This window comes from Acipenser ruthenus, chromosome 3, assembly GCF_902713425.1.
Source record: "Acipenser ruthenus chromosome 3, fAciRut3.2 maternal haplotype, whole genome shotgun sequence".
In the NCBI taxonomy this organism is placed as follows: Eukaryota; Metazoa; Chordata; class Actinopteri; order Acipenseriformes; family Acipenseridae; genus Acipenser; species Acipenser ruthenus.
In genome coordinates, this window is record NC_081191.1 from 11238170 (window position 1) to 11263362 (window position 25193).

The window sequence follows — 25193 nt, forward strand, 5'->3', positions numbered from 1 at the left end:
CCATAGTAAATTCTGTGGAATGCTACGACAGGGTGAAAATAAATATTGGGTTATTCTGGAGTATTTACAATGGTCGGTGAAGTTAATGCAGTATTTAAACAAATGCATTTACTGCAAATTACTGCTGTAAATTGTAATGTTTACTTAAGAAACAGAATTTTGAGATTATATTGTACTAAACAGCACAGAGAACAAGCTATTTTAGATATTAAATAAATAAATGCAGGGGTGCCTCATGTGTGGTGATATGACAGCTGTTTTATGAGGGATTATTTATGCTACATACAATTTACAGCAGTAAATACTGTAGTAAATGTGGCAGTAAACATTGTACTAAAATGTTATTATTATTACGACATACAATTTAGTAGTATTCTAAGGGTAATCATAATAATAATCCCAGGTTTCACGAGACGACTGGTTGTTATGTCTCTTATTTTTTCTCTAAAAAACAAGTAAATGCAAATGCATCTAGAAAACCAACAAAGTCTGTTTTACAAACTCACAAACAAAAAAACGTTCTTATTTTAATGATGTGTGGCTTTCTTGCGGCGTTAATTGTAAATTGTCCCAATTGCTTCCGGTTTTTGACGGGTGATTCCACAGCACCGAGCCCCTGCTGTTGCCGTTCAAAATTCCATCAGCATTTCCAATGCAGTCATTCCTCCCCCCAACCCCCATGCCGTCTAAGGTCTACTCTAATTGGATTGTGTGAATGTCAATCATATCATATTTGACACCAACAATGTTATTTTCCTGAACTACCGCATGATAATATGCAGGGGAGTCTAACGTAGAATAGAGTTGAAAGTATGGAAGTATGAAAACACAGATATATATTTTTTTTACAACTACAGTGGTATTTTATACTAGATTTGAGTAGGTGAACTGTGAAAGACAGAGGCTGGGACGGATTTAAAAAAAAGGTGCTTCACAAACAAAGCGGGGCTCATTTGGCTTTTTAATCTTAAACAGTAAACATGAAAATTGCACGGTATTTAATGAGAAATACTGCTTTGGTAAACATACCCAAACAAATCGAGAGATTCTCCAAGTATTCTCCTTCTCCTTTGTCAATGAAGCAGTTCCTTGATTTTGGTAAGAATTTTTTATTTTTTTTTATGGAATGGTGTTTGCCAACGACTGCTTGTAGTAAGTTAATAAACTTAATGACGCTGGTAAGAGCTCAGTACATCCATGCAGGTTCAGTTAAATATGTAACAAAACTGTAATTAGTGATTTTAAATCATATGAAGTTAGTTTCAATTGTTTAAGTTTAAAATATATATTTTTTAAAATTCAGAAATCATAATTAAATGAATCCTTAACCCAAGTTGTTTGTTTAATTGTTTTTATTAATGTATTCTTTAAAAAGAAAAAAGTAATGCATACTGTATTTTGATCAGTACATATATATAAAATAACATTCATTATTTAATTTAGCTTGTACTCAGAACGGAGGAATGGAACTAGGAAGGCTGTGGTTGTTTTTAATTACATTAGTGTTTTGTCACACGGATAAGCAACATTTCTGCATTGCGTTGCCTCGTTTTATTTAACGTTTCTGTTTTGTCATGTAGTCAGCAGTTACATTTATAATAATATTGTTCAACCACAGATTCAGACCTATAAGGAAATACACAAGTGTAAAAGATAACGTATGGTGTTAACATCTTTGTACGTTATTACATCTGCTGAGCCTCTTATTTCTTTATCCAATTTACTATGTCTTATTTATTTATTTATTTATTTATTTATTTATAATACATCTGCCCTTGACATGACATAGATCAGGTCTTGCTAAAAGACTAGTAATTCCTTTTGAATATGGTGTCTGTGTCTTCAGTACCATCCCTTTTTTACAACATTATCGCTTGCCCTGATTGGAAACTGTGTTTTTCAAAATGTAAGTGGTTTGAGTGATGTGTAGGCCCCTTTTTAGCCAGCCGCTCACAGTTGGTGACAAACATTGATGCCGCATAACTTATACGAGGCAGCAGGTGTTGTACCGCAACACACTAGCATTGTTCTGCCCTGGGTGTACGAAGGCCATCCATGTTTTGCATTGAGAACTGATTCTCCCATTTCAGATGAGTATCATGACATGGGGTCAAAGAGTATAAAGACAGTCTCTCTGTCAGCATTTTACATACAGTGTATCTAGATAAGCACTTGCTTATTCAATTGTGACAGAACTTGGTTTGGACATTATATAGCACAAGTTTATCTGGAAGGGGTTTTTGTATATATAGATGTGGTGTGGAATGGTTGTTATTCTCCAAATGCTTTGCTTAAATTTAGACCAGGGTGTTTGTCACTGGACATTAAAAGCTAGCTGGACATCTTTCAGTTATTGTAGTTCAATACAGTACTGTATTTTTATAGGTGAACTCAACAGATAAAGTACTTGTATGATTTTAGTTGAACATTATGTTAGATGTTGGGGAAAGGCACTGTTTGTGCATATGCATCCTGCTAAGTTGAGAATGAAAGGAGTAATAGTTAGTCAGAACACTGTTCAGGACTGTTATAGATTGTGGCCAGAAACAAGCAGTCTTATGTTAGTATGCAGTTCCATTTATTTATTTTTGTGTCAGCACAGTGTTATAGTTCCTATTTGAAGCAATACATGTGTGAATCATGGACTTTCTATGTAAAATGTTACTGAGCTACAATAGTGCACAACTACATTTAATCCACAGCTTTAAATGGAAATACTTGCCAGCATGGAAAAGTGTATTAGCTAGTCCTGTTTCTACCTAATAACACATAACTTTGTATTCATGTTGCTGATGCAATGGAAGATGCAATATTCTGGTATGGAACCTTTGTATCCTACAATATTGCAGACAGTGTCTTTTGTGTTATAATTCAGATTATTTTTTGGTATAATTTAGAATACATTTTATGTAATTTGTAAAATGTAAGAAAAAAACATTTGCATTGTTATTAACAATACATCAATTTGATAGACTGTTAATAGTTTTTGTTTCAGTGATTTTGAATAAACTGTGTCCATCTGTAGGTCGATCGTAGTTTATACAGTAGGTACAGATGAGTATCTATATATTTACAGTTGTGGTTATTTAAAATTGTATATTACTTTATGGTAATTGAGTTATTTTTCTTTTAAATAGGTTCGGCCAATGCTTGCGAGAAGACTTCTTTCGTGTTTTTAAGGCAAGAACTTCCTGTCAGGTTGGCCAATATCATGAAAGAGGTTGATTTTCTTCCGGACAAGATGCTGTGCACCCCTTCGCTACAGCTGCTGCAGAGCTGGTAAACTGAGAATGACCTTCTACTGAAAACTCTCTGACTTGTGTAACATTGTCAACAGACATTGCACTATGTTTGTCTTGGTCTAGCAGTCACTTTTTAAAGAGTGTTCCCTGGGCAGTATGTTTCAACACTCAGTGTATGATAGTAATCATGATATTAAAGTACAGCTTATACAGGGTAGTGCAGCAGCTTCGGCAGATCATTTAACCTTGGCCCTGTTACTGTGATTGGTTGCTAGACATTACAGGAGTGTCAGTGCTTGTTCAGAAAGTCAGTAGGAACAAAAGCTGTTTTAAAGCATACCTGTAAGGGGAGCTGATATGTTTTTTCAACAGCTTGTATCTCAGAAAACACTTGACACACACTTTGTGTCACATTTACAGTGCACCATTTTCCAGCAAAATGTAACCGTACACCATTGCTTTGAACTGTGACCAAACATGGCTTCCATGCTGAGGTCAATGCGGACAAGTGCTTCATACTTAATAGATTGAGGGTGTATTTTAATAGCAAGCAAATTAACAATGATCTGCTTTTTCACAGTGCTGACACCTGATTTGCTAAGCTATTGAATGACATCTTGTGTTATTTTGATGACTACGGATGGGCATTTGTTAAGCTATGTGTTCTACATTGCTGTGTGCAATATGATATGACCCTGTAATGTGTTATTTATATACAGAACTTAGCTGGAGATATATACAATATGTGACCAAACAGTCACTACGTTTACATGGCATGAAGTAATCAGATTTCTCTGTAGTCGGATTCCACAGAATCGAATTTCGCAATTGGAATACAGAGTTTAAATGGCAACTGGATAAGCCAATGCGATCGTTATCTCAGTATACATGGCGTTGATGTAATCAAATTTCCCTACTTATAAATTGACAAATTTAGAGATACGTCATCTTGTTGTTATGTTTGTTTATCTACCGTACATAAAAACATTTATTAAAAAAAAAAAAAAAAAAAGTATTTTCTTGATTCATTTTCTTACCTGATAAGGGTTACCAATGACATTTTTAGAAACTGCAGATGCAGTGCCACCAGTCAAGCCACCACAGATAAACCTCTGTGAGGTGACAGCTATTCTCCTTTCTGTTTTATTTCACAACTTCTTTCCAGTCAGGATGCAGATCAATTACACATTTTTCCTGATGTGCATATTAACATTGATGATGTTGATGCAATTAAACATTAATGCAATCATTGGAATGCTCATGCTTTTCCGTTGTCAGCGTTTAGCTCCAGAGCAAGACAGACAGGGCCATAACTGATGATTACATCCCAGTTTTGTTATGTACAACTGTTGCTTTCAGTGAGCCCAGTCGTACTGTATGGGTCAAAGAAAGAGGTAGGAATTGGTGGTACATAACTGTACTTACAAAATTTACAGATGCAGATTGGAGAGAGAATTTCTGTATGACACAAGTGTCATTTGAAAAGTTCTGCGAAATGGTAAAGCCATTTATGAGCCCAAAGGATATACACCTGTGTGTCAGAGACTCCATCCCATTTAATTCGTTGAGACATTTTATTAAAAAAAAGTTTCCTCGTCACTCCAGTAGTAAGCTGCTTCCTTCTGACGAGACATCATGCTCATCAACCCAAACACCCTCAACTGCTCATGCGAAGGACTGCTCTCTGATTTTTAGTACACATGCGCACTGCCGAAATTAATATTGTAATCCGTTCACCGCGTTTACAAGGCAGCGAGATCGGATTTGAAAAGGTTTTGAATCGGGTAACCCACGTCCGCAAATTTGATTATCTGGAATCGGATTACAGAGAGAAATCTGATTGCAGAGTTTACATGGCAGGATTTCCGAATCTGATTACTCTGTAATCAGATTTTAACAGGATTTGAAGTGCCATGTAAACACACTTGTTAAATCTTACTGTATTTCTGAGTCTGTACTTGTCTCTGAACTTGTCTCTGTGTTCAAAGCATTTTTATTTTTCTATTTAATTTCATCAATAAGTTTGCATTTCTGCTGGTTTCTAGACAAATGTTCGTATCCATAAAAAGTATTTTTATTTTGAAAATGTAAACAAAACAATTTCCAGCAAAAGTTTTATTTTTCATTTAGTGAGTAGCTAGCTGGGCTGTATTAAAAAGTACAGTACAGTAGTTGATCCCTTTTTATTCATATTGTATTTAGGCTACATTTTTGTACAGTACTTGTAAGATTAAGGTACCAGGAGTGGAGTGTCTTTTCCATTTTATTATGTCAGAATAGGTGTCAAAGGTGTAAAGTACAACAATGAAAGTTCGTCTGAATCACTATTATGAGTCTCTATATAAATGCATTCAAATATATATATATATATATAACAGCAAGTGTATAATACTGAAAGTCTATATTAGAATCCCAGTGGGAGCACAGTAAACCGGCGTCTGTCTTTCAACAGTAGGTCGTTCTGGAAAAGATCAGCTAGCTCTGAGCTTTGTCCTCCAATTCTGCGTCTCAGTTTTGCTCGCTCATCCAACTTCTTTTTTTATCTCCCTTTCTGTCTTAGTTGTGTCATCCCCAAGCAACTACTCGTTTGGGACGAAGCAATATGTGGCAGCGGCTTGCGCTGATCTTTTTAATTATTCCCTTGATTCACATTCCCACAAAAACTCAATGTACCCTTTGTTATCTCTCCCATCTCAAAATAGACCTTGAATATGTTTTGGCCTATCTTGACTTGGAAGGCAGTCAGTAGCACCTTACTTAACAAAGAAAAGATGCTACCTCTCTTGAAAGTTCCCAGACATTACATGTTTACAAAAAGTTCAGTTCTCAGCAAGAAAGAGTCGGGCAATTAACATGATTATTATAAGTATATTAAAATACTAAAATGGTTATAAAGTACTGGATATTACATACTGTAAAGTACATCATTAGCATAAATATTTTCACCAAAACTATATTTTTCATTTCTAGAGCTGGCAATGTATTTAATGATTCCTGTGAAAACAAGATAATGGGATTATCATGGGATTATCATTGGAGACAGCATTTTCAATAAATTTAATAAATACTTGAACACATAATGTAGATTCAATTTAAGAACCTCTATAGCCGCATGCAGTATATGCTGATACAGTAGTCAAATACAATACAGTAGGTGTTACTCCCATTATTTTACCAGTGTTGTTTTTTCAGTGTACAGCAAATTCAGGTCAGGCAGATCAGGCAAGTGGCACTTACACTTGTTTGCTCAATGACAAGGAACTGTTGTGGTTGTTTATAGCTGAAGAGCTTACAAAATGGACCCTACAGTGTTGTAGTTCTATAATTTCATGGTTCTTCTATCTCGTTATTGTATTGATCACAATGCGAGCCATAACATTTCTCACGGTCCTCATATGGCAACTACCCAATTACTTTTATGAGAGCCTCTGGTTATTTCTCAGTATTTTAATGTGTCATTTGTGACTATGTGGCAAAGTGGTTAACAGTGTGCAGGTGCAGGGGTGCTGCGGTGATCAATAAACAGAAAGACAACGATAATCCAGGTGCAGTTATGTTGTATTTTTATATTCCAAAGTCTGATGACAAAACACAGTAAATAATAATGAAAACAGGCAATACAGTGGCGTGTATTGCTCTGTTTTAATCCACGGGTTGGTCCTGTAATAATAGTCCTGATCTTAAACACCCACACATAACACAAACACAAGTCCACAGTGAGTGCTGTAGTGCTCGTTCTAGCTGGCCGACTAGGCTAACCCTGGGAATGAATTGTCTGGCCATCCAGTCTAGGGTAGTCAATTCCCTTTGCACAGCGCCCTCACAGGTCGGGAGGGAGATTTATCACCAAGAATCATTCTGTCTCTGTCTCTGTCACACTGTACCATTTTACTTATTTTATTTAAGTTTTTTTTTTTAAAACAGGTATGCCCAGAGTCTTATGGAAATAGTGGAGTTCCAGGAGAAGAATCCCGATGATGGAAAAGTTTTATCTAAGTAGGTTGGTCATCCCTGCTGTGAACAGATCTTTGGTGTACACTCCATCTCTTCTGAAAAAAGCAGTTTAACAAAAAAACTTACTACATGGCTTACTCTTTAATACAAGTTAATATGTTGGGTGTAGGGTGTGTCTTTTTGTATAAGAGATACTCAAACAACAAAATGGTGCCCTACACACAACATATTGTTTCAGCACACGGTATAATGAATCACAAAAATAAATCTTGTACTCAGGAACTACAGCTGTAAAATTGTGTCAATTATGCACGGGATACATTCTTTTCTTTTTAATTTATCTTTTAAAGGAAAAATAGTCTGTTTTTAGATTTTATTTAATAGCCATCTTGAAAATGTCAAACAGACATATTTATTTAATCCATTAAAACAGCTTTGTAAATAAAACCTCTGAGTTTGAACACATTGGTGTTTGTTTAGTTTTACAGAGGCTCTGGTGAACATCAGAAACAGGCACAACAATGTGATCCCTACCATGGCTCAGGGGGTTATCGAGTATAAAGAGTCCTTTGGCGTGGACCTAGTCACAAATCAGAATGTCCAGTACTTCCTTGACCGTTTCTACATGAGCCGCATTTCTATCCGCATGCTCATAAACCAGCATAGTAAGTACAATAGGACATTTAAAATGTCCAGAGAATATTTATGTGACATACAGTATTTGCTTTGTCACCAGTTCGCAACCATAAACAATATTGTGATCTCAGTTGGCATAACTGATTATACAATAATTTAAATAAATGAATACAAGATTATAAACACATTTAATGTAAATCATATACCCACATATAGTCTGTAACATTCCCTTAATCTGCAAAACCAAAGCGTGTATATAAGTATTTTTTTTTATTTCCAGCTCTTATCTTTGAAGGAAGCAGAAATCCTGCCCACCCTAAGCATATAGGAAGCATTGACCCTAACTGTGATGTAGTGGAAGTTGTTAAAGGTAATGATGTGAATATAAGAAGACAACATTGTAAATATTAACATCACTTCAGGTACAGTGAGTTTGTATTGCTGTCTTCTTTCATACTTCATTCATACCTATAAAAGCAATATATATAAAATAAATCATACAGGTAGAAATTAGTAACTAGTAAATAAAAAAGTTGCTTAGTCAAAATCCCACCTCCATGTACTTGACTAATTGATGCTTTTTCAGCCGTTTCACAAGCTTTCATGTTTTGTTCCAGAACACCTGTGTAGTGTCTTAAAAGATTTACTTAGCAAACCAGCTTAAAACAATACTCAGGTACGAGTAAAACATCAGTGACCCCTAGTGCTATAAATATCAATGACTTTGTATATGTGTTTGTTTGCATTTTTAACAGATGCATGTGAAAGCTCAAAGATGCTGTGTGATCAGTATTACTTGGCATCCCCTGAGGTGATAATCAAACAGGTGAATGGTAAGTTAAATTAGTGGAAGTAACATAGTGACTCCAATTAACCCTTTTCCCCTTTCAAAACTGGTGAAAAAAAAACACATGTCCTCTTTTGTGTAACAGTTACTTCATAAGAGCAGATATCCAATGTTGTGATTGTAAGCTGCTCTGTGCACTGTCAGAAGTTAAACATTCATGTTGATTCATGACGTTGGCTGTCAGAGGTTATTATGAGCAGCTACCAGGCAAAGTCAAAAGTTATCACCAGGGGAGAACAGGGGCCCGTTTCACAAAAGTCCTGCGATTGCGATGTGCTTGCGAGGACGCAGAGTTTGGCGCTGTGTGCATTTCATAAAGCATTTCACAAGTGCCGTCGCTTGCGCTCACTCTTGCCATGAGTGAAATCACTAACTCGGTAATCCATTTTAAGGCACAGTGACCGATTAGGTAAATACACAATGGCAGGATGGCAAAGAAAAGCAGAGTGAAGCATGCACGGGGGTAGGGGACAGGACTGGGAGGTGACGCAATCTGAAAATTAACACATAAGCCGATATCTGCTCCTGCAAGGGTGCCGGCTCTTTTGTACAGCGGTATCGGCGCTATGCTTCAGTGCGGGAGGTCTTGGGTTCGCGTCCCACCTCTGCCTGTGAGAAACCCCTGCCTGCGGGAACCGCGGTTTGCCACAATATGTTATAATCAGTATATTTTTGGAAAGCCTTGTCAACATTTATTTTGGCTATAGCTTATACATGCCTAAAGTCAAAGTAAAAACACTTGAATTCTTCAGTTATTTTGCTTCAGTTTTTTTATGACAACATACATATTAAAGATTATCAGACTACTATAGCAACAATATGTCTTTTCAGACTTTTATTAGTTATGTTTCAGTAAAAAAATATTTTATTTATTTCCAAGGTGACTTCTCTATTGTTGATGATTAACTTTACACAAAACGGTGTTTCTCAAAAGTTTCACCATTTAAAACTTTCATATTTTTAATGTTATGAAAATTCCTCTGGCAAAATCTAATGGTATGTTTACTTTGATCTGATATTCAGTTCATCAATAGGGCCTCAAAATGGTGCAGTGCAAAACAATTTTTTATGTTGATAAAAAAGATAATGTTCAGTATGATGATTATACATGCAAGTAGTGACAGGTTTTGAAATAATATTTCAATATGTGACAGCTGTGCAGCCAAATCAAATAAAAAATATGGCTTATTGCCCTAGCCGAATGGTTCCTAACAAGCGATCCGCAAACAACTCCCAAAATTCGGTTACGCAATTCATGCAAAAACCAATTTCTATACAATCACACGGTGTGCTACTAATATTACTAAGCAACACAGCAAATAGCTTAAACCATGTGATATATAATTGTAAGATATGTATGTAGTCTGCATTTTCCCCCTTCATCTGTTTTCTTTTATTTATTATTTTATTAACATACTGTATATTACAGCTCCCTTTGATGCACTACCAAGCATCGCCTTCAAACATGAGGTAACATTTAATAGGTAATGCATGCACCCTGCTGCCATCATCCCAAATACACATACAGGTGCTGTGCACGGACAGCGCCTGTAGCTCACTGACCCGCTTTGCTGAGGTGATAGCCGAGGTGGGCGGGCCGACGCAGCCAGCGAGGTCTACTCTACAGCTGGGTGTATGTAAACACACGGCCCAGTGGAGGAATACACGGTTGTATATAACAGCTGCATTGCAGCTAATCCACAGCATGATCCAGTCAAGCAGGGTTGTGCAGTCTGGTATACAGACAGGAGGACGCGCAGTGACAACCAAAACAAACAAGGCCCAGTCCAGCTGCCCAGACAGCGGCTGGTGGAATCACTCGCCAGCGGGGATGCAACGAGGCCTAGCCCCGGTGGAGGAACTGTGTTCTCCCAAGAGTGTAGACAAGTAAAGATGTGCACACACGCACTCCTTTAGATCAGTACTGCACAGGCAGTCGCTCACACACGACAGACAGTAAGGAAAGGCAGCCTGCAATGCAAGCAAGCAGGCTGCTGAAAGAAGGAAGTAAGAAAAAGAGGCTTAAATTTTGGACTGATTCCAGGAAAGTGGCAAGCCAGCTTTCTGCACGAATGCTGGGGAACTGCAGTCGACTCAGAAAAGCTCTTTTTCACAAAACGCTCAGTTCAGCACGGATGTCTTAACATACCGCCTTGAGAGGCAAAAAGAGAAATGGCTTCCGTGGAATGACAGTTTTAACCCCTCAGTAGGCGGGACCGAGGATGTCATCCAGGAAGGGGCCTATCGGCAGCTCTGGTATAGAGAGCTCAGGGAATATTATTATTATTATTATTATTATTATTATTATTAATTTCTTAACAGATGGCCTTACCCAGGGCCACTTACAGTTGTATACAAAAAATACATATTAAGAATTACAGTACAATTAAGAGCAAGATACAAAATACAATGACTTCAGTCCTAATAAGAGCAAATACAAAACACAGTATGATTTGATATCGGGCAGTTCAAGAGCAGATAACAGTGTTGATAGTTACATCAGGGTTAGATACGAGTGTAAGCGAGATACAAAATACTACAGATTGGTTTAAGTGCAGGATTAAATACAGTAAAATAGGAAGCAGCTATATATGTAGTCCAGAAGGGAAGAGGTGTTTTACAGGTGTTGTCTGAAGAGGTGTGTCTTGAGGAGGCACCGGAAGGTGGTCAGGGACTGGGCAGTGCTGACATCCATAGTTAAGGTCGTTCCACCGCTGCGGGGCAAGGGTGGAGAAGGAGCGGGCTCTGGAGGCAGGGGAGCGTAGCGGAGGTACAGCCAGTCTTCTAGTACAGGCGGAGCAGAGAAGTCAGGTGGGGGTGTATTGTGAGATGAGGCTCTGGAGGTAGCTGGGTGCAGTCTGGTCAAGGCATCAGTAGGCAAGTACAAGAGTCTTGAACTGGATGCAAGTGGTGATCGGGAGCCAGTGGAGTAGCGTGGGAGAAGCGAGGCAGAGAGGCCAAGCGAGCAGCGGAGTTCTGGATGAGCTGGAGTGGATGGGTGGCGGACGCAGGGAGGCCAGCCAGGAGGGAGTTGCAGTAGTCTAGGCAGGAGAGTACCAGGGCCTGAACGAGGAGTTGTGTGGAGTAGTTGTTGAAGAAGGGTCGGATTCTTCGTATGTTGCTCAGGAAGAAACGGCAGGTGCGTGCTAGAGTAGGAGAGGTAGGGGTCCAGGGTTACTCCGAGGTTCTTGGCTGAGGAGGAGGGAGAGAGCGTGGTAGATTCCAGAGGAATGGAGATAGAGAGATCAGAGGAGGGGGAAGATGAGGAGGGGAAGAAAAGGTCAGATTTAGTGAGGTTGAGTTTGAGCTGATGCAAGTGCATCCAGGAGGAGATATCAGGCAGACAGACAGGTAGAGATACGTGAGGGGATGGGGGGGAGGAGAGGAAGAGCTGAGCATCATCAGCATAGAAATGGTATGAGAAACCATAGGATGCAATGAGGGGGCCCAGTGAGCGGGTGTAGAGAGAGGACACAAGACTGATCCTTGGGGGACTCCTGTTGAGAGAGGGTGAGGTGTGGAGGTTGAGCCGTGCCAGGTTACCAGGTAGGGCAGGTCGGGAGGTGAGGGGACAGAGGGAGGAGAAGAGGGTGGAGGCAAGGACAGAGGGGGAGAGAGAGCAGAGGTTACGGCGGGAGGTTACAGTGGGGGTAGGTGGATTAGGGAGAGAGAGGAGAGACAGAAAAAAAAGAGATGAAATAGTGATCAGAGAGGTCCAGAGGGGAGACGGAGAGTGTGGAGGGGCAGCAGGCCCTGGAGAAGGTGAGGTCCAGTTGACGGCCATCTTTGTGGGTAGGAGGGGATGGAGAGAGAGAGAGAAGTTGAAGGAGTGCAGGAGAGGAACGAATCCGGCAGAGTGGGTGGGGTTGGAGAGATGGATATTGAAATCGCGTAACAGGAAAGTTGGGGTAGATAGAGAGGGGAGGGAGGAGAGGAGATAGTCGACTTCATCGAGAAAGTGAGTGAGAGGTCCAGGGGGATGGTACAGTACAATTAGCAGTTGACAGGGAGAGGTTAATTGGACAGCGTGAAATTTCAAAGGTTTTAACAGAGAGTGAGGAGAGGTCAGAGGGGACAGAAAAGAGTAAGGAGGGAGAGAGGAGAAGACCAGTCCCATCTCCCTGTCCCGTGAGACGCGGTGTATGGGATAGGATGTGGAGAGAGGACAGGGCAGCAGGAGATAGTGTTACCAGGAGAGAGCCAGGTTTCAGTGAGAGCAAGGAAATCGAGAGAGAGGTGGGAGGCAAAGGCAGAGATGAAATAAGCTTTGTTAGCAGAAGAGGGACAGTTCCAGACGGCACCAGAGAGAGTGTGGGAGGGGGGTGAGGCAGAGGGATGGGAGCAGCAGCAGAGAGAGGACAGAACAACAGGGTTGTGAGTGACAGTCATAGCAGGACAGTTGAGACAGATAGGTACAGCAGTAGTTGGAGCAGGAGTGGTGGGGGGAGGGTACATACCTGTCTAGTAGTTGTTTTCTAGGGTGCTGCTAGGTTTGTGATTTTCTCCAACAGTCTCGCCTCGCAGGTCTCTCCACGGTGGACTCCCACAGCTAGACTCCCGGCTCTTTGGTAGAGAGGCTGTTCGGTTGGCTGCCGTTTCATGCTGACGCACAAATAGGCCAGCTGTCTATTATACTAAACTGCGCTAAAGACAATACTTATGCAATACAGTAGTTTCAATGCACTTCAATGGGATCACACAACTACAAAATGCTGTGTGGAAACCAATCAAATTGCAAATCAACCTCTATTCAATTGAACCACACTCACCTGGTACTAATCACAAACAGTAGATCAAATACTCAAATACAGCTAATGTTAAGAGTTGGAATGAGGTCTCTTGTAGCCACTGGGAGAGATTTGGAAAAGGTCCTCGCTCTACCTGTCCTCGCTCGGACTGCCACAGCTCAGACTGCCCTTGGACGTGTGGCCCTTTGATGGCTGGCGCTTAGAACGGCTGGCGTTCTAAGACACTGTTTGCCAAATTATACTGTCCTGCAGGTCTAGAGCTGGTCCAGTTTACACGCTATAAACTGGACCAGAATTGTGGGGGTCTGGAACCAACTCCCCAGTAATGTTGTTGAAGCTGACATCCTGGGATCCTTCAAGAAGCTACTTGATGAGTTTCTGGGATCAATAAGCTACTAACAACCAAATGAGCAAGATGGGCCGAATGGCCTCCTCTCGTTTGTAAACTTTCTTATGTTCTTATGCTATCTAAATTCACCTCAGTCAACCACAGCTCTGAACACTTTAGAATATGAATTCTTTCAACCAGCTAATGTAGTTACATCAGCAACAATCATTCAATTGTACTTACGAAAATCACTACTTTCTTCCTATATGCCTCACCAGTAGGCAGGCATATCCCATATGTAATGTTTTGGTGGTCATCTTCAAATTGAAAGGGAACTGTATCGGCACAATTACAATTGTTTTTCAATTTATTTTTAAAGAATGTATCCGCTGACAGGTCTGGACAATTTAATTTTACACGGCTTTCTGAATACATGTTTTTTCCTGGACCTTTCATCTCATCAGATAAATAAATAAATAAATAAGCAGTTCTGGTACTGTAAATTCTGAGAAAAAAACAAGCAAAGCAGATACATAAATACATAGTTTATAACTACTGTGTGTGTTTTTTTTTTAATAAATGTGTAGCACTTATTTATGCTTTTGTAATATATATTAAATCTTAAATGTAGGTGCGATTTTTGGCTGCTTTAAAAAACACAATTTGGCTACTTCATCAGCATTGTTACTAAAAAACATTGTTAGTCTTATTAAACTTTAGTTCTGTAGTTTGTAATACAAGTTCCTAATGTTCTCTTCATTGCATCACAAGGATGACTGACTGAATCATACAATTGTGCAGGAATTGGGAGATGTGTGTGATTTGACTGCAAACATTTAAAATACGCGCTGGTTATCGGAGATGGAGACTCGTGTACAATCAGTAGTGGCACGTAGGGAATCGGACACTAATTTGATTCCTAATGCCTATTCAATGGCATGGTACAGAAAGACTATTTTGATTTTCACACGGTAAAGAGATCGCTTCATCGGTGCGCATGCATCAAAATTATTCTTAAATTCATTCTTAAGGCAAGGTTCTGCCTATTGATAAAGTACCGGAACGCTGTTCCGGCGTGTTCCGGATCGATTACACCACTGATGCTAACTAAATAACTTACACATTATGAAGACACATTTGTCTTGTCAAAATTACAGACTTCTTTTTTTAGCCAGCATTATTTAAATAAACAAGTCTACTTCTAGCATTCATGTAAATACACTGCTTTCTAATCTGTGCTCATTCTACTGCTTGTGTTCACTGAACTTCAGGAAAATAAAAAAAAGTCATTTGGCTGTCCTAGCCTTTTCACTCGGTACAAAAGTAGTGCACTGTATTGAATATTCCTAACTTGGTTTGAATAACTAAAAAAAAAAAAAAATGTGTAGCTTGACTTGTGAACTGTACAGTAGTGTGACTGGTCGATTTGAGCTCCATGTTATTATATGGGTTTATTCTGCCAGGTATAATATCTCACAGGATTATATATGCCAAAAGGAAATTCTATTAACACTACTTCTGGAAATAATGTGTTACAGTCTGTTCTTGACACTGTCATATTTAACCAAAATGCTAACAAAAACAAAGTAAAATGTATTCAGTTTTATTTAGTGACTTAACTTTCGAGGTAGCCAAGATATAAGGAGTTCTGGCAAGCAGCCATTTACAGTACATAAGCAAATGTTTTACCTGAAAGTCTGAATGCCAAGTCCATATTCAGAAGCTGAGACTCCCAGATTAAGCCCTGACACATTTTTTGGGGTTGTACATGGATAATTGTAAGACACACTGTTTGGGGGGGTTGTACATGGATAATTGTAAGACACACTGTTTGGGGGGTTGTACATGGATAATTGTAAGGCACACTGTTTGGGGGGTTGTACATGGATAATTGTAAGACACACTTTTTGGGGGGTTGTACATGGATAATTGTAAGACACTGTTTTGGGGTGGGGTTGTACATGGATAATTGTAAGACACACTGTTTTGTTGCAGCAGTACGGCACACAATTATAGAAAAACTCATTTTTACAGTATGTTGTCCGCAGGGGAATGACAATATCATTCAGAAGTATCCATTTAAAAGGAGACCTTTGGCAAATGAGATTTGTAGTATGAAATATAAGCATTGGTGTCTCTTAAAATGACAGCTTTTCAGTTTTGCCCTCATTCATGACATACATTGTCGTTTATCTTCCATTGTTGAATCAGTGCCAGGTTTTGCCAAGGACAGATTAGATTTTCTGCATGAGGTGTTTTGTTATCCAAAGAAGAAACCTTTTTTTTTTTTAAATCATAGTCAGCCCTTTTTACTGCCAGTGTATTAACAATTAGCCAGACTTTAATGATAGGGTTTTGTTTGCTTTTAGAATAATGACAGTCTAACAGAGTAAGCATGATGCCAGTTTGCAATTATAATTGCTTGTGAATAATGTGATTTTTTTATTTTTTTGTTTAAAAAAAGAAATGGACTAGAGGGGAAATACATTTGACCATTTTCTTTCTTTTTAGCAAAGGCAGTGGGTCAGCCTCTCCACATTGTATATGTCCCGTCCCATCTGTACCATATGTTGTTTGAGCTCTTCAAGGTACAGTACTCTGTTGTCATCTGTTTTAAAGCGCTGAAGGTTTCAAAGTCAGTCCACATTGTTTTGTTTCATGACTAGTAGTACTGGGACACTGGGATATTTAAACTATTTTTTTATATATATTCAAAAGGCAAAAAAAACGTGTCTGTGTCTGCCAGAGATAGAAATGAGAATTTCATATCACATGTTTTACTTTGCCAGAATTGCCTGTGTGGGGTTTCTGCATAAATTAAAAAAAAAATAAACATAAGATCAACATAGCTGCTCTCGGTCCCCTATTTATTCTAGCTGTTAAGAAACGTCAGCATTTTAGACAGAGTTCAGATGCGCACACAACACAAGCTGCTAAATAGTCATCTCCCTCATAAAGTTGCCGATGCTGCTTCAGATTTGGGAAACCAGTCAATCAGGGTTCATTTCTGTCTGCCATACGATACACATCAGGAACGTTACTCCAAAATGACTCCCGTTTTCCAACACTGGCCCAACTTCAAAGGAAGTGTCTCGTATTATGATCAACTGTGCATCTTTTCTATTTTTATAAAGGATATGTATTGCTCTATTCATTAAGAGCAATGCATATTGTGTTGGACACATGGATCTCTAAGTAAATCTAATGAGTAGCCTTAACTCTATATTTCTGTTTTAATTGCACGCCATTTCCATGTGTGTGCTTCATATCCCTGTTTACCCTGTCCAACCCCTGTGCAGTCTCTGTAAAGTGCAAGTTGAGTACACTTCTCTATTTATTATTGTAAAATGTGTTCAATGTGATTTACAGCATTGGAGTCAATGAGAGCTCTGTTTCTCCACTGAGCAGACACAGTACTTCATACTGACCTTTGCTTCATTCTGCATTAAATAAGCTCCAACTACTCTTTGGGTATCACTGGGTAGAGCCTACCAACAAAGTGTCATTCTATACAAACTTTAAAGTTTAGTTGTTTTTTTTTTTGTCTGTCTTTTATGAAATTGTTTATAAACAATAAACATTTTGTATCATTTACAGAATGCAATGAGAGCCACTGTTGAGACTCATGAGTCCAGCCCTTCCCTTCCTCCTATAGAAGTGATGGTTTCATTGGGAGATGAAGACCTGACAATAAAGGTAAAGGAAATGTTTGTCTGAAGGCCTCAATGCTTACACGCACACGCACACGCACACGCACACACACACACACACACTTGTAAATGTTGGCTCTAACTGCAGTAAACTGAACTGCACAGTTTAAACTTGGACAAACTATTATAAAGTAAAACATTTTCTAAAATAGGTACTTATAAAACATGTCTTTCTGAATCAATTTAGTGGCTGATCTCTGTTTTTTTAAACATTAAATGAATTGTACAAGTTTAAAATGAGGAGCCCCTAGTTCATTCTGCTCTAATGGTTCAAAATAGAGGTTAGAAAATGCAGCCACCATTAAGGTGTTTTTTTATGTTTTACTGTCAGTCATTCTTGACAGCTTATTGACAACCTTTTGTTCTAGATGTTAGATAGAGGTGGAGGCGTTCCTTTGAGGAAGATCGACCGACTTTTCAGTTACATGTATTCTACAGCTCCAAGGCCTGTCATGGACAACTCTTCTAATGCACCATTGGTAAGAATATATGTTGAAGTCCAGCTTCAACAAAACAGTCCCACCATACATACTGAACCATATAATTAACTCTGTATTTTTTTCACGGTTATCACAGATTTCCGAGAAATGTACCCATTGCCGTGTAATACGTAGTTCCCTGTGAAAACTCCCATTTGTGAACAGTGTAAATATTAGGGCTGTCAAGTGATTAAAAAATTAATCGATTATCTCTCAAATAACATTTGTAATCTTGGTTTTAATCTCATATTTAATTGATACAATTACTACATCCATCTCATTCAAGTTTGTTTTATTACTGATGTTGTTTTAAAGCTATGCTTCTTATTACCTATAAGGCCTTACATGGTCTTGGACCTTCTTATCTTCAAGATCAGCTGACCCCATATGTCCCTGGTCACTCCCTGTGATGGAAAATGCTAATCTTCTGACGGTCCCTGAAAATAGTTTGAACTCTGTCGGAGCCAGGGCATTTACAGAGATGCCAACTTCTGAAAGGAGAATATACGTGCATGTGCCGAGCGTAGAGTGGTGGAATATGTTTTTGTTTTGTTTTTAAGGCCAGTGGCTGCTAGCCCCTAGAGATTAAAAGGTTCTTAGGCTTTGGCAAGCTGGTGACCTAATTTTAGCTGTTCAATCTATAATTTTGGTAATTGTAAACACACAGCATTCTATTTATTTAGGATCTCGTAAGTGCTATCAAACCTTGACTGAAATATTGAACCTCAAAACTTTATAAAATAACTATCAAAATAACAACACCTCAAGAAAGATGTAACAATAATTTTTTTCTTTATTTACATTTTTTACTACTCTGCAACTATCAAAACACAGAATGCTGTGTAGTATCCAATAATTAATTAATTTAAAGCGAGTTAAACCTCAAAACCCATTTGCACAAACACACAGTAATGGGGAGTGTCAGGTTTTGGTTATTGCTGGTGTTTCTTTGTACCTATGTGATTGATACAGTCATGGTGCCCACAGAAGTCTGTCCGGCAGTATTCAGAGTTGATTGCAGATTGCAGATAAAATAAAACCAAGCAATAGAAGATCCTGCATTTTCTACGTGGCAGTCCAATTATAAGTGAGCGGAGGTGGGACATAAACAGTTGAAGGTATTCTCTGTATTAAATAATACCGTGATACAGTATAAACTTTAAAAGCCTGTCATTTCTATCACTAATTCCTGTTATCCACTCCCAGTGTCATGTTAACATTTGTAGTGTTTTGTACACTGGTAGTCAGGTCAAGTATGTTTTTGGAGCTTTAAAATTTACTTTTAAAAAACTTTTTTTTTTTTTTTTTTTTTCAGGCTGGCTTTGGCTATGGTCTACCCATCTCTCGCCTTTATGCCAAATACTTTCAGGGAGATTTGCAGCTGTATTCCATGGAAGGATATGGTACATCTGCTGTTATATATTTAAAGGTAAAAATCCTTTTGTGAAATAGATTTGCATTGCTGTAGATCTGTAACCTAATCCTCATTCTCACATTGCAGCAGTGGTATTCCTTTTGCCTGGATTGCAAAATGAGTTTTCCAATTCTGCAGATCCTGTTATGCCAAGCTTTGCGGCATCAGCAGTGTGTTGTGTGTTACACAAAACAAAGCTCACCGTGCAACTTGGTGGTTTGGCTGTTTCATGGCCCACCATGAAATTTAATAATTTGTTCCTAACACAAATAATATTCTGTATTCGTTTTCACTATGGTATGAACAAATGTGGTGGTGGTTTAGCTTACATACTTAATATATAAGTTGCACAGAGTTTGTGGACCTTACCCTAATATCTAAATTATAAAACACTTAATAAAAAAATGAAATGTATATTTAATAGCAAAGTAATTTCACCCCACGTCAGATCAGTATACAGATTTGCAGAAACAACAGTTTGCTTCTGTTTTGTTTTTAAGGCTTTGTCAACAGAATCTGTGGAAAGACTTCCCGTGTTCAACAAATCAGCCTGGAGGCATTACCAGACAAGTATAGAGGCAGACGACTGGTGCATTCCCAGCAAGGAGCCGAAGAAACTGGGGAAATACGATGTCAACGTATGAGAGATACAGCATTTTACACAAAGCAAAGAGTTATTTTGGACATTTGCCAGACTTAGTACTCCTATCTGGTCACCAAACACAAACCCAGGAGCTCAATTGCGGCTCAACAGATACACACATGGAGAGAACATCATTAACATAGTGTTTTAGAATGTAACTCTTCATTCTGTTTATTGAACAGAGTGATTACTCATCATTTAGAAGAAATATAAAATACCGTTTTCTGTCAGAAGCATGTTAATCTTTTTGTGAATGCATGAATGGTACTGTTTAGACTCGATATACTCTTCTGGGCATAAGCTATAACGCCTTTTGTTGCTTGTTTTGTTTTTCCTTTCCACAGAGTGGCAAATTGACTTCTGTAGATACCCTGTGTGTGTGTGTGTGTGTGTGTGTGTGTGTGTGTGTGTGTGTGTGCGCGCACGCTCATTGAGCTCCAACAACCCCTACTGGTCAGTCACTAAAAAGACTCCAGGAAGAGACTTCCCAGACTAGGCTGGTGTTTCCAGGGTTCTGTTGCTTGTAGCATCCGAGCTCAGGTTCAGTTGGTGAATGGCTTTACTGCAGGGCCAAGGAACACCATTTGTGTTACAGCAGGTTACATTTTTGAATTTGGGTGGAAAGGTTAAACTAAAAATAAAATAAATAAAAAGCTGAAAAAATCTGGTAAACTTTTTAAAATATGATTTTCCAGTATGTATGCCATAAAACATTCATATTTAGTGTGGTTTACTTTTTTCATAATTGCCACAAAACTGACGTTTGTAACTTTTATTTTTATAACACAATTTCACTGTTTTTGACTGTCAATCAATGTAGCTAGATAGTATATAAAACTGTTGGTTTGTTAAAATGTTACTGTTCATATCATTAAAAATTGAATATTTTACTTGGGTATATTATATCTATCTGTAGTTCTAGTATATGACTGTTATTTACTGTTATTACTCTTCAGACTGTAACATACCCCCCCCCCCACTTCAGAATAAATCAATGATGGTGAATCTTAAATCTTAAATATTAAACTCTATTTTCAGAGTGTATAAGATATACCAAGCACTGTCAAACTAAGTTCGTTTGATGAAATAAGCTGTTTGCACCTAACCAAAAAAGCCTTATTTTGTATGCCAAATACTGTAGAAAGCTCTGATGGCATTACAGAATGCCTTTTTAAAGTAAGCAAAGATGTAAGTATCAATTATTTCAAGAAAGATTGTATTATTATTATTTGCTGTATTTTCAAGGTTAATAAAATGGTTGTTGCATTATCAAACACAGTTAAAGTGCTGGTACTTGGTCAAACTTTGTTTTGCTAGATCAATATCTTGCCATAACCATATGCTAATGCCAAAATTAGGTTCTGTTTATCGGCATATATTCATAGTCCTATTTTTAAATGTTTCTAACATTGTATAGTAGCTCTTGTTAGTGTTCTGATGTTTTGTAATGAATGTCCTCCTAACGGCTGATGAGTTAATGATACTGATATCCGCATTAGACACGTACTTGTATCTCGACTACAGAGCTTGCTCTTCAGTTGATAAGTAGCTCATAGTTTGAACTATGGTTTGCAGGTCGTTCAGTTCAATGGGCTGAGATCCAATTTATTGCAGTTTTTTTTCCAGGGTTTATTTCTGGACTTGAGTTAGTTAACATTGGGCACATAGATCTAAAACATAGTGGAAAGTAAATGAGATGGTGAGATCATCTAGAGTTTAAACTCCTGCTTCAGCCATTTGTTCCGGCTGCAGTAATTATGTAGGCCTCCACTATTAGGACCCATGTTAGCCGAAGAATGAACCGCAATAGTGGGACAACGTAGAAATGTCCAGTTTGAATACTTTTTTATTTACCTATATTTGGCCTGACCACTGTTTAGATAATATCACGTTGCTGAACTTGTTTTTAATGGTTACATCTGAGCCAGTCATTCCAGTGTAAAATCAGTGATGAAGAGTGCTTATCAATGAGAAAATAAAATACATTTTCAAAGTATTGCTGGTGGCTCAGTACTTGCATCAGTTACAGCTGGGCAGTACAACAATGTAAATTAGTCACTAAAACAAAACAAACAAAAACAAAAGTTGTACTAATCCCACTGGCTTTTCTAAGAATAACAAACTAGAGGCAGACTTACAATTTATTATAATTTTGGTGGCTATTCATTCTTAGTTTGGATTTTGAAAAGTGTAACTATAGTATTTACAGTACATGTATATGATTTCACATGTAACCATACCTCACAATGCTATTGTGTATACTGTGTGTAGGTGTATCTATAAATCCATGTGTATATTAACATAGTGCTGTTTACAGTATACTGCTGGCCCAGAATCTTAAATTAACCAATGCCCCACCAGTGTCTCAGACTCCTACACATGTCTCTGTTCTCTAGAATGCTCCCAAAATAAAATAAGCATGTTCTTAACCAGAGTAACCTGTAGTAAATTGCAGTTACAATGCCAATAAGAATTGTGATGTGTGGGTAAAGGCAGGGAAACACTAACAGGAATATAATGATGGTCAGATAAATTATTTGGAAACATGTTTCATCCTATTAGTATTATTGCACTTATTGTAAACTATACTGTACTTAAATATTAATCTAGCATTGTAACCCTGTACTGCCTTGTAACACTTGTAAGTCGCTTTGGATAATAATAATACTTTTATATTACGTGCACACTGCAGCTTGGGAGTGTAACCTACATTTTTTCTGTGGCTCTTTGGGCTTACAATGTGCTGGAAAAAGTAAAGACTGAATGTGTTGCAGGTTATTGTGAAACCTTGGCTTTCAAAACCAGTTCTAACAGATGACACAGTAAGCGCAGGCAGACTGGATTTGTACATGGATACATGTTTCAGATCTCTTGCTGTGATTTTAGTTGGCTGACCTTTTCTTGCATCTCATTTTTTAAGAACAGTGTTCAGTTTTGGCTGTGTTCCAAATGGCAGCGAATTCTTGGATGTGAGCCACATTAAACGGAAAGATTGTACCATGTCTATAAAGCATCTGATGCACTTTTGAATATCCCAAACAGTGCTTTGCAGGCCTTCTGAAACCACTAATTTGTCAAATGGCATTATATTACTCATGACTTCAACCAAACATTCAGCAGTAATGTACATGGCATCTAAAGCTATTCCTGCTATTTTTGTCTATACATAACACATGTTGCCAAGTTCACAACCTACACCAGTGTCCAGACACAAGCACACAAACTGCTAATGGCACTGTCTTTGTGTCTTCTCAGCTCATTTTCATATCACCAGATACACCAGCAACACAAACTTTGTCCTTGATATTAGGAAGTTTTGTTTTACGTTTTTTTTTTTCTATTACTTTTGTTCGATGGTAAAATTCTTACCGATGTCTTTAATCAAAGACCATCCTTTCCTGCTAAGTGGAAGAAAATAAAAAGGTCATTTCCAGAGGCCCACACAAGTAATGTGAAAAACATGTGAAACCAATTAGCTTGCTTGTCTAAACCTACCAACAGGAAAAAAACCATAGCCAGAAAATGTGTCGGAATTCAGTTACCATCCAGTTATACTACAACATTCTAAATTTGCTTTGAGATGTCATGAATTGCATTTCAATAAGGGAGTCCTCTAAAAAGATAAATGATAAACCTGGTTACTGATTCTATTCCTTGCTGTCTAAGTTTTCTTTTTTTTGTCACAGTGTTAGTAACAACAATACTGTAATGTAATGACCCTGTAATGTAATGAATAATGAAATGACCCTGGGTCTGCTGTAACTGCGTTCGGGAAGGTTCTGTGAGCCAGAGTCAAAGGTTCAATTGCAGCAGGTGTTCAGAGACCAATCAGAAACTCGGTTTGCTGCGCAAGCGGGACCCAGTTGCAACATTGTTGTCACAAATTAGGGGATAAGATGTTGCAACAATCAAGGGATCGAGAGCGGGAAGCCGTGCATGCTTGGGATTGGTGGCTGGTGCACCAGGGGCATGGCCTGGAGTAGTGAGCTGCTGAGATGAACAGGTGCTGAGACGAAAGATAGAGCTGAACAGTGAGAAAGATTGGAGAGAAACAGCCAAGGAGAGCCAGAGAGAAGCGGGACTAAAGAGAACCAAGGAAGAAACCAGAGACTGCACTTAGTTGGCTGTAGCACAGGGCCAAAATAGTGTGCTTTGGATTTTCTTTTCTTATCTGTCACAGTCTGAGGAGCACTACGCTGCTCAGCTGTAGTTGTACCACTGGCTTGTAATGCAGCATGCTTTACCTGTTAAGTGTGGAGTCCTGGCTTAATAAACCGCTGCACTCGAGAACGTGAAATAACTATGTCGGTCTGCCTTTCATTTCCCACACAACGCTACAATACTTGCTGACTGGGAATTAAATCACATCTTATCACAAGGCGAGGCACCTGCCTCGACACAAAAGCAATACAGTACTGTGTTTATAAACTTCTTTTAGTTTTCAGACGTGCTGTCAGTGAAGAAGGGAAATGGTGGCTTGCAGCATGGTAACCTTTCCACAGAACCATCGTATTGTAATTGAAGGTAGTTTTGTAAGGGCTATGAAAGTCGCACTAAAATAACAAAGGCACTTTAGCTATTTATGGAAAATTAAACCTTATAAACATGTGGCAGTGTCTCCTTGGTACAGTGTGTATGTGTTTGTACACTGACTGGAGTGCTGCCCTCTGCAGCTGGGAACATGAATAGGACCATTAGACATTACTTATAGTACTATAACATATGTAACATGGATCTGACAAGAAAACAAAAATGTGCTTACCCACAGGGTTTTCTTCCTCCCCATACAGTACAATATGAGGTTAAGACTTGCTGCTGCCTTTATCGAGGGTCATTTTAGTGATTTTTCTCTAAGCAGACACTACAGTAGATGGTAACTCATTCATTTCCAACGGCGACGTGTGTGATTCATAAACAAATCCAACAAATATAGGAACTGCTTTGGGACACAGGGCGCCCCTGTCATTTTTATACATAGGCAATACACTATACCCACCAAAAGGTACTGACACAGGACTAACCCATTGCCTGTAGGGGGGTATTATACGGTATATAGAATTTAACTTTATGTGTTTATGATGGATCGTCTCCTAAAAGATTAACATGGTAATTGTGCAGTTTAATACTCTTTTCCCTTACTTGTACTTTGGGTTTTAACCTGCTTTACCATACATATCTGATTTGCTATGTAA

The 25193-nt window shown here is 38.5% G+C and overlaps 1 protein-coding gene across 1 annotated transcript; it reads left to right on the plus strand.

The window, feature by feature from the left end:
- The first annotated feature begins 689 nt into the window (after nucleotides 1-689).
- On the plus strand, nucleotides 690-21275 carry pdk4 (pyruvate dehydrogenase kinase, isozyme 4). Its single transcript, XM_033993714.3, has 11 exons — nucleotides 690-1098; nucleotides 3138-3279; nucleotides 7167-7238; nucleotides 7677-7861; nucleotides 8113-8202; nucleotides 8588-8665; nucleotides 16267-16343; nucleotides 17353-17451; nucleotides 17834-17944; nucleotides 19260-19373; nucleotides 19859-21275. The coding sequence occupies exons 1-11, from the start codon at nucleotides 981-983 to the stop codon at nucleotides 20000-20002; spliced, it is 1230 nt and encodes a 409-aa protein (XP_033849605.3). The 5' UTR covers nucleotides 690-980; the 3' UTR covers nucleotides 20003-21275.
- The last annotated feature ends 3918 nt before the right edge of the window (nucleotides 21276-25193 follow it).

Excerpts from the sequence above, each read along its gene's own strand:
- pdk4 (XM_033993714.3), top strand. The coding sequence starts at position 981 with ATGAAAATTGCACGGTATTTAATGAGAAATACTGCTTTGGTAAACATA. Across the intron at positions 8,666-16,266 it reads GATAATCAAACAGGTGAATG|CAAAGGCAGTGGGTCAGCCT; the intron begins GTAAGTTAAATT and ends CTTTCTTTTTAG. Across the intron at positions 17,945-19,259 it reads ACTCTTCTAATGCACCATTG|GCTGGCTTTGGCTATGGTCT; the intron begins GTAAGAATATAT and ends TTTTTTTTTCAG.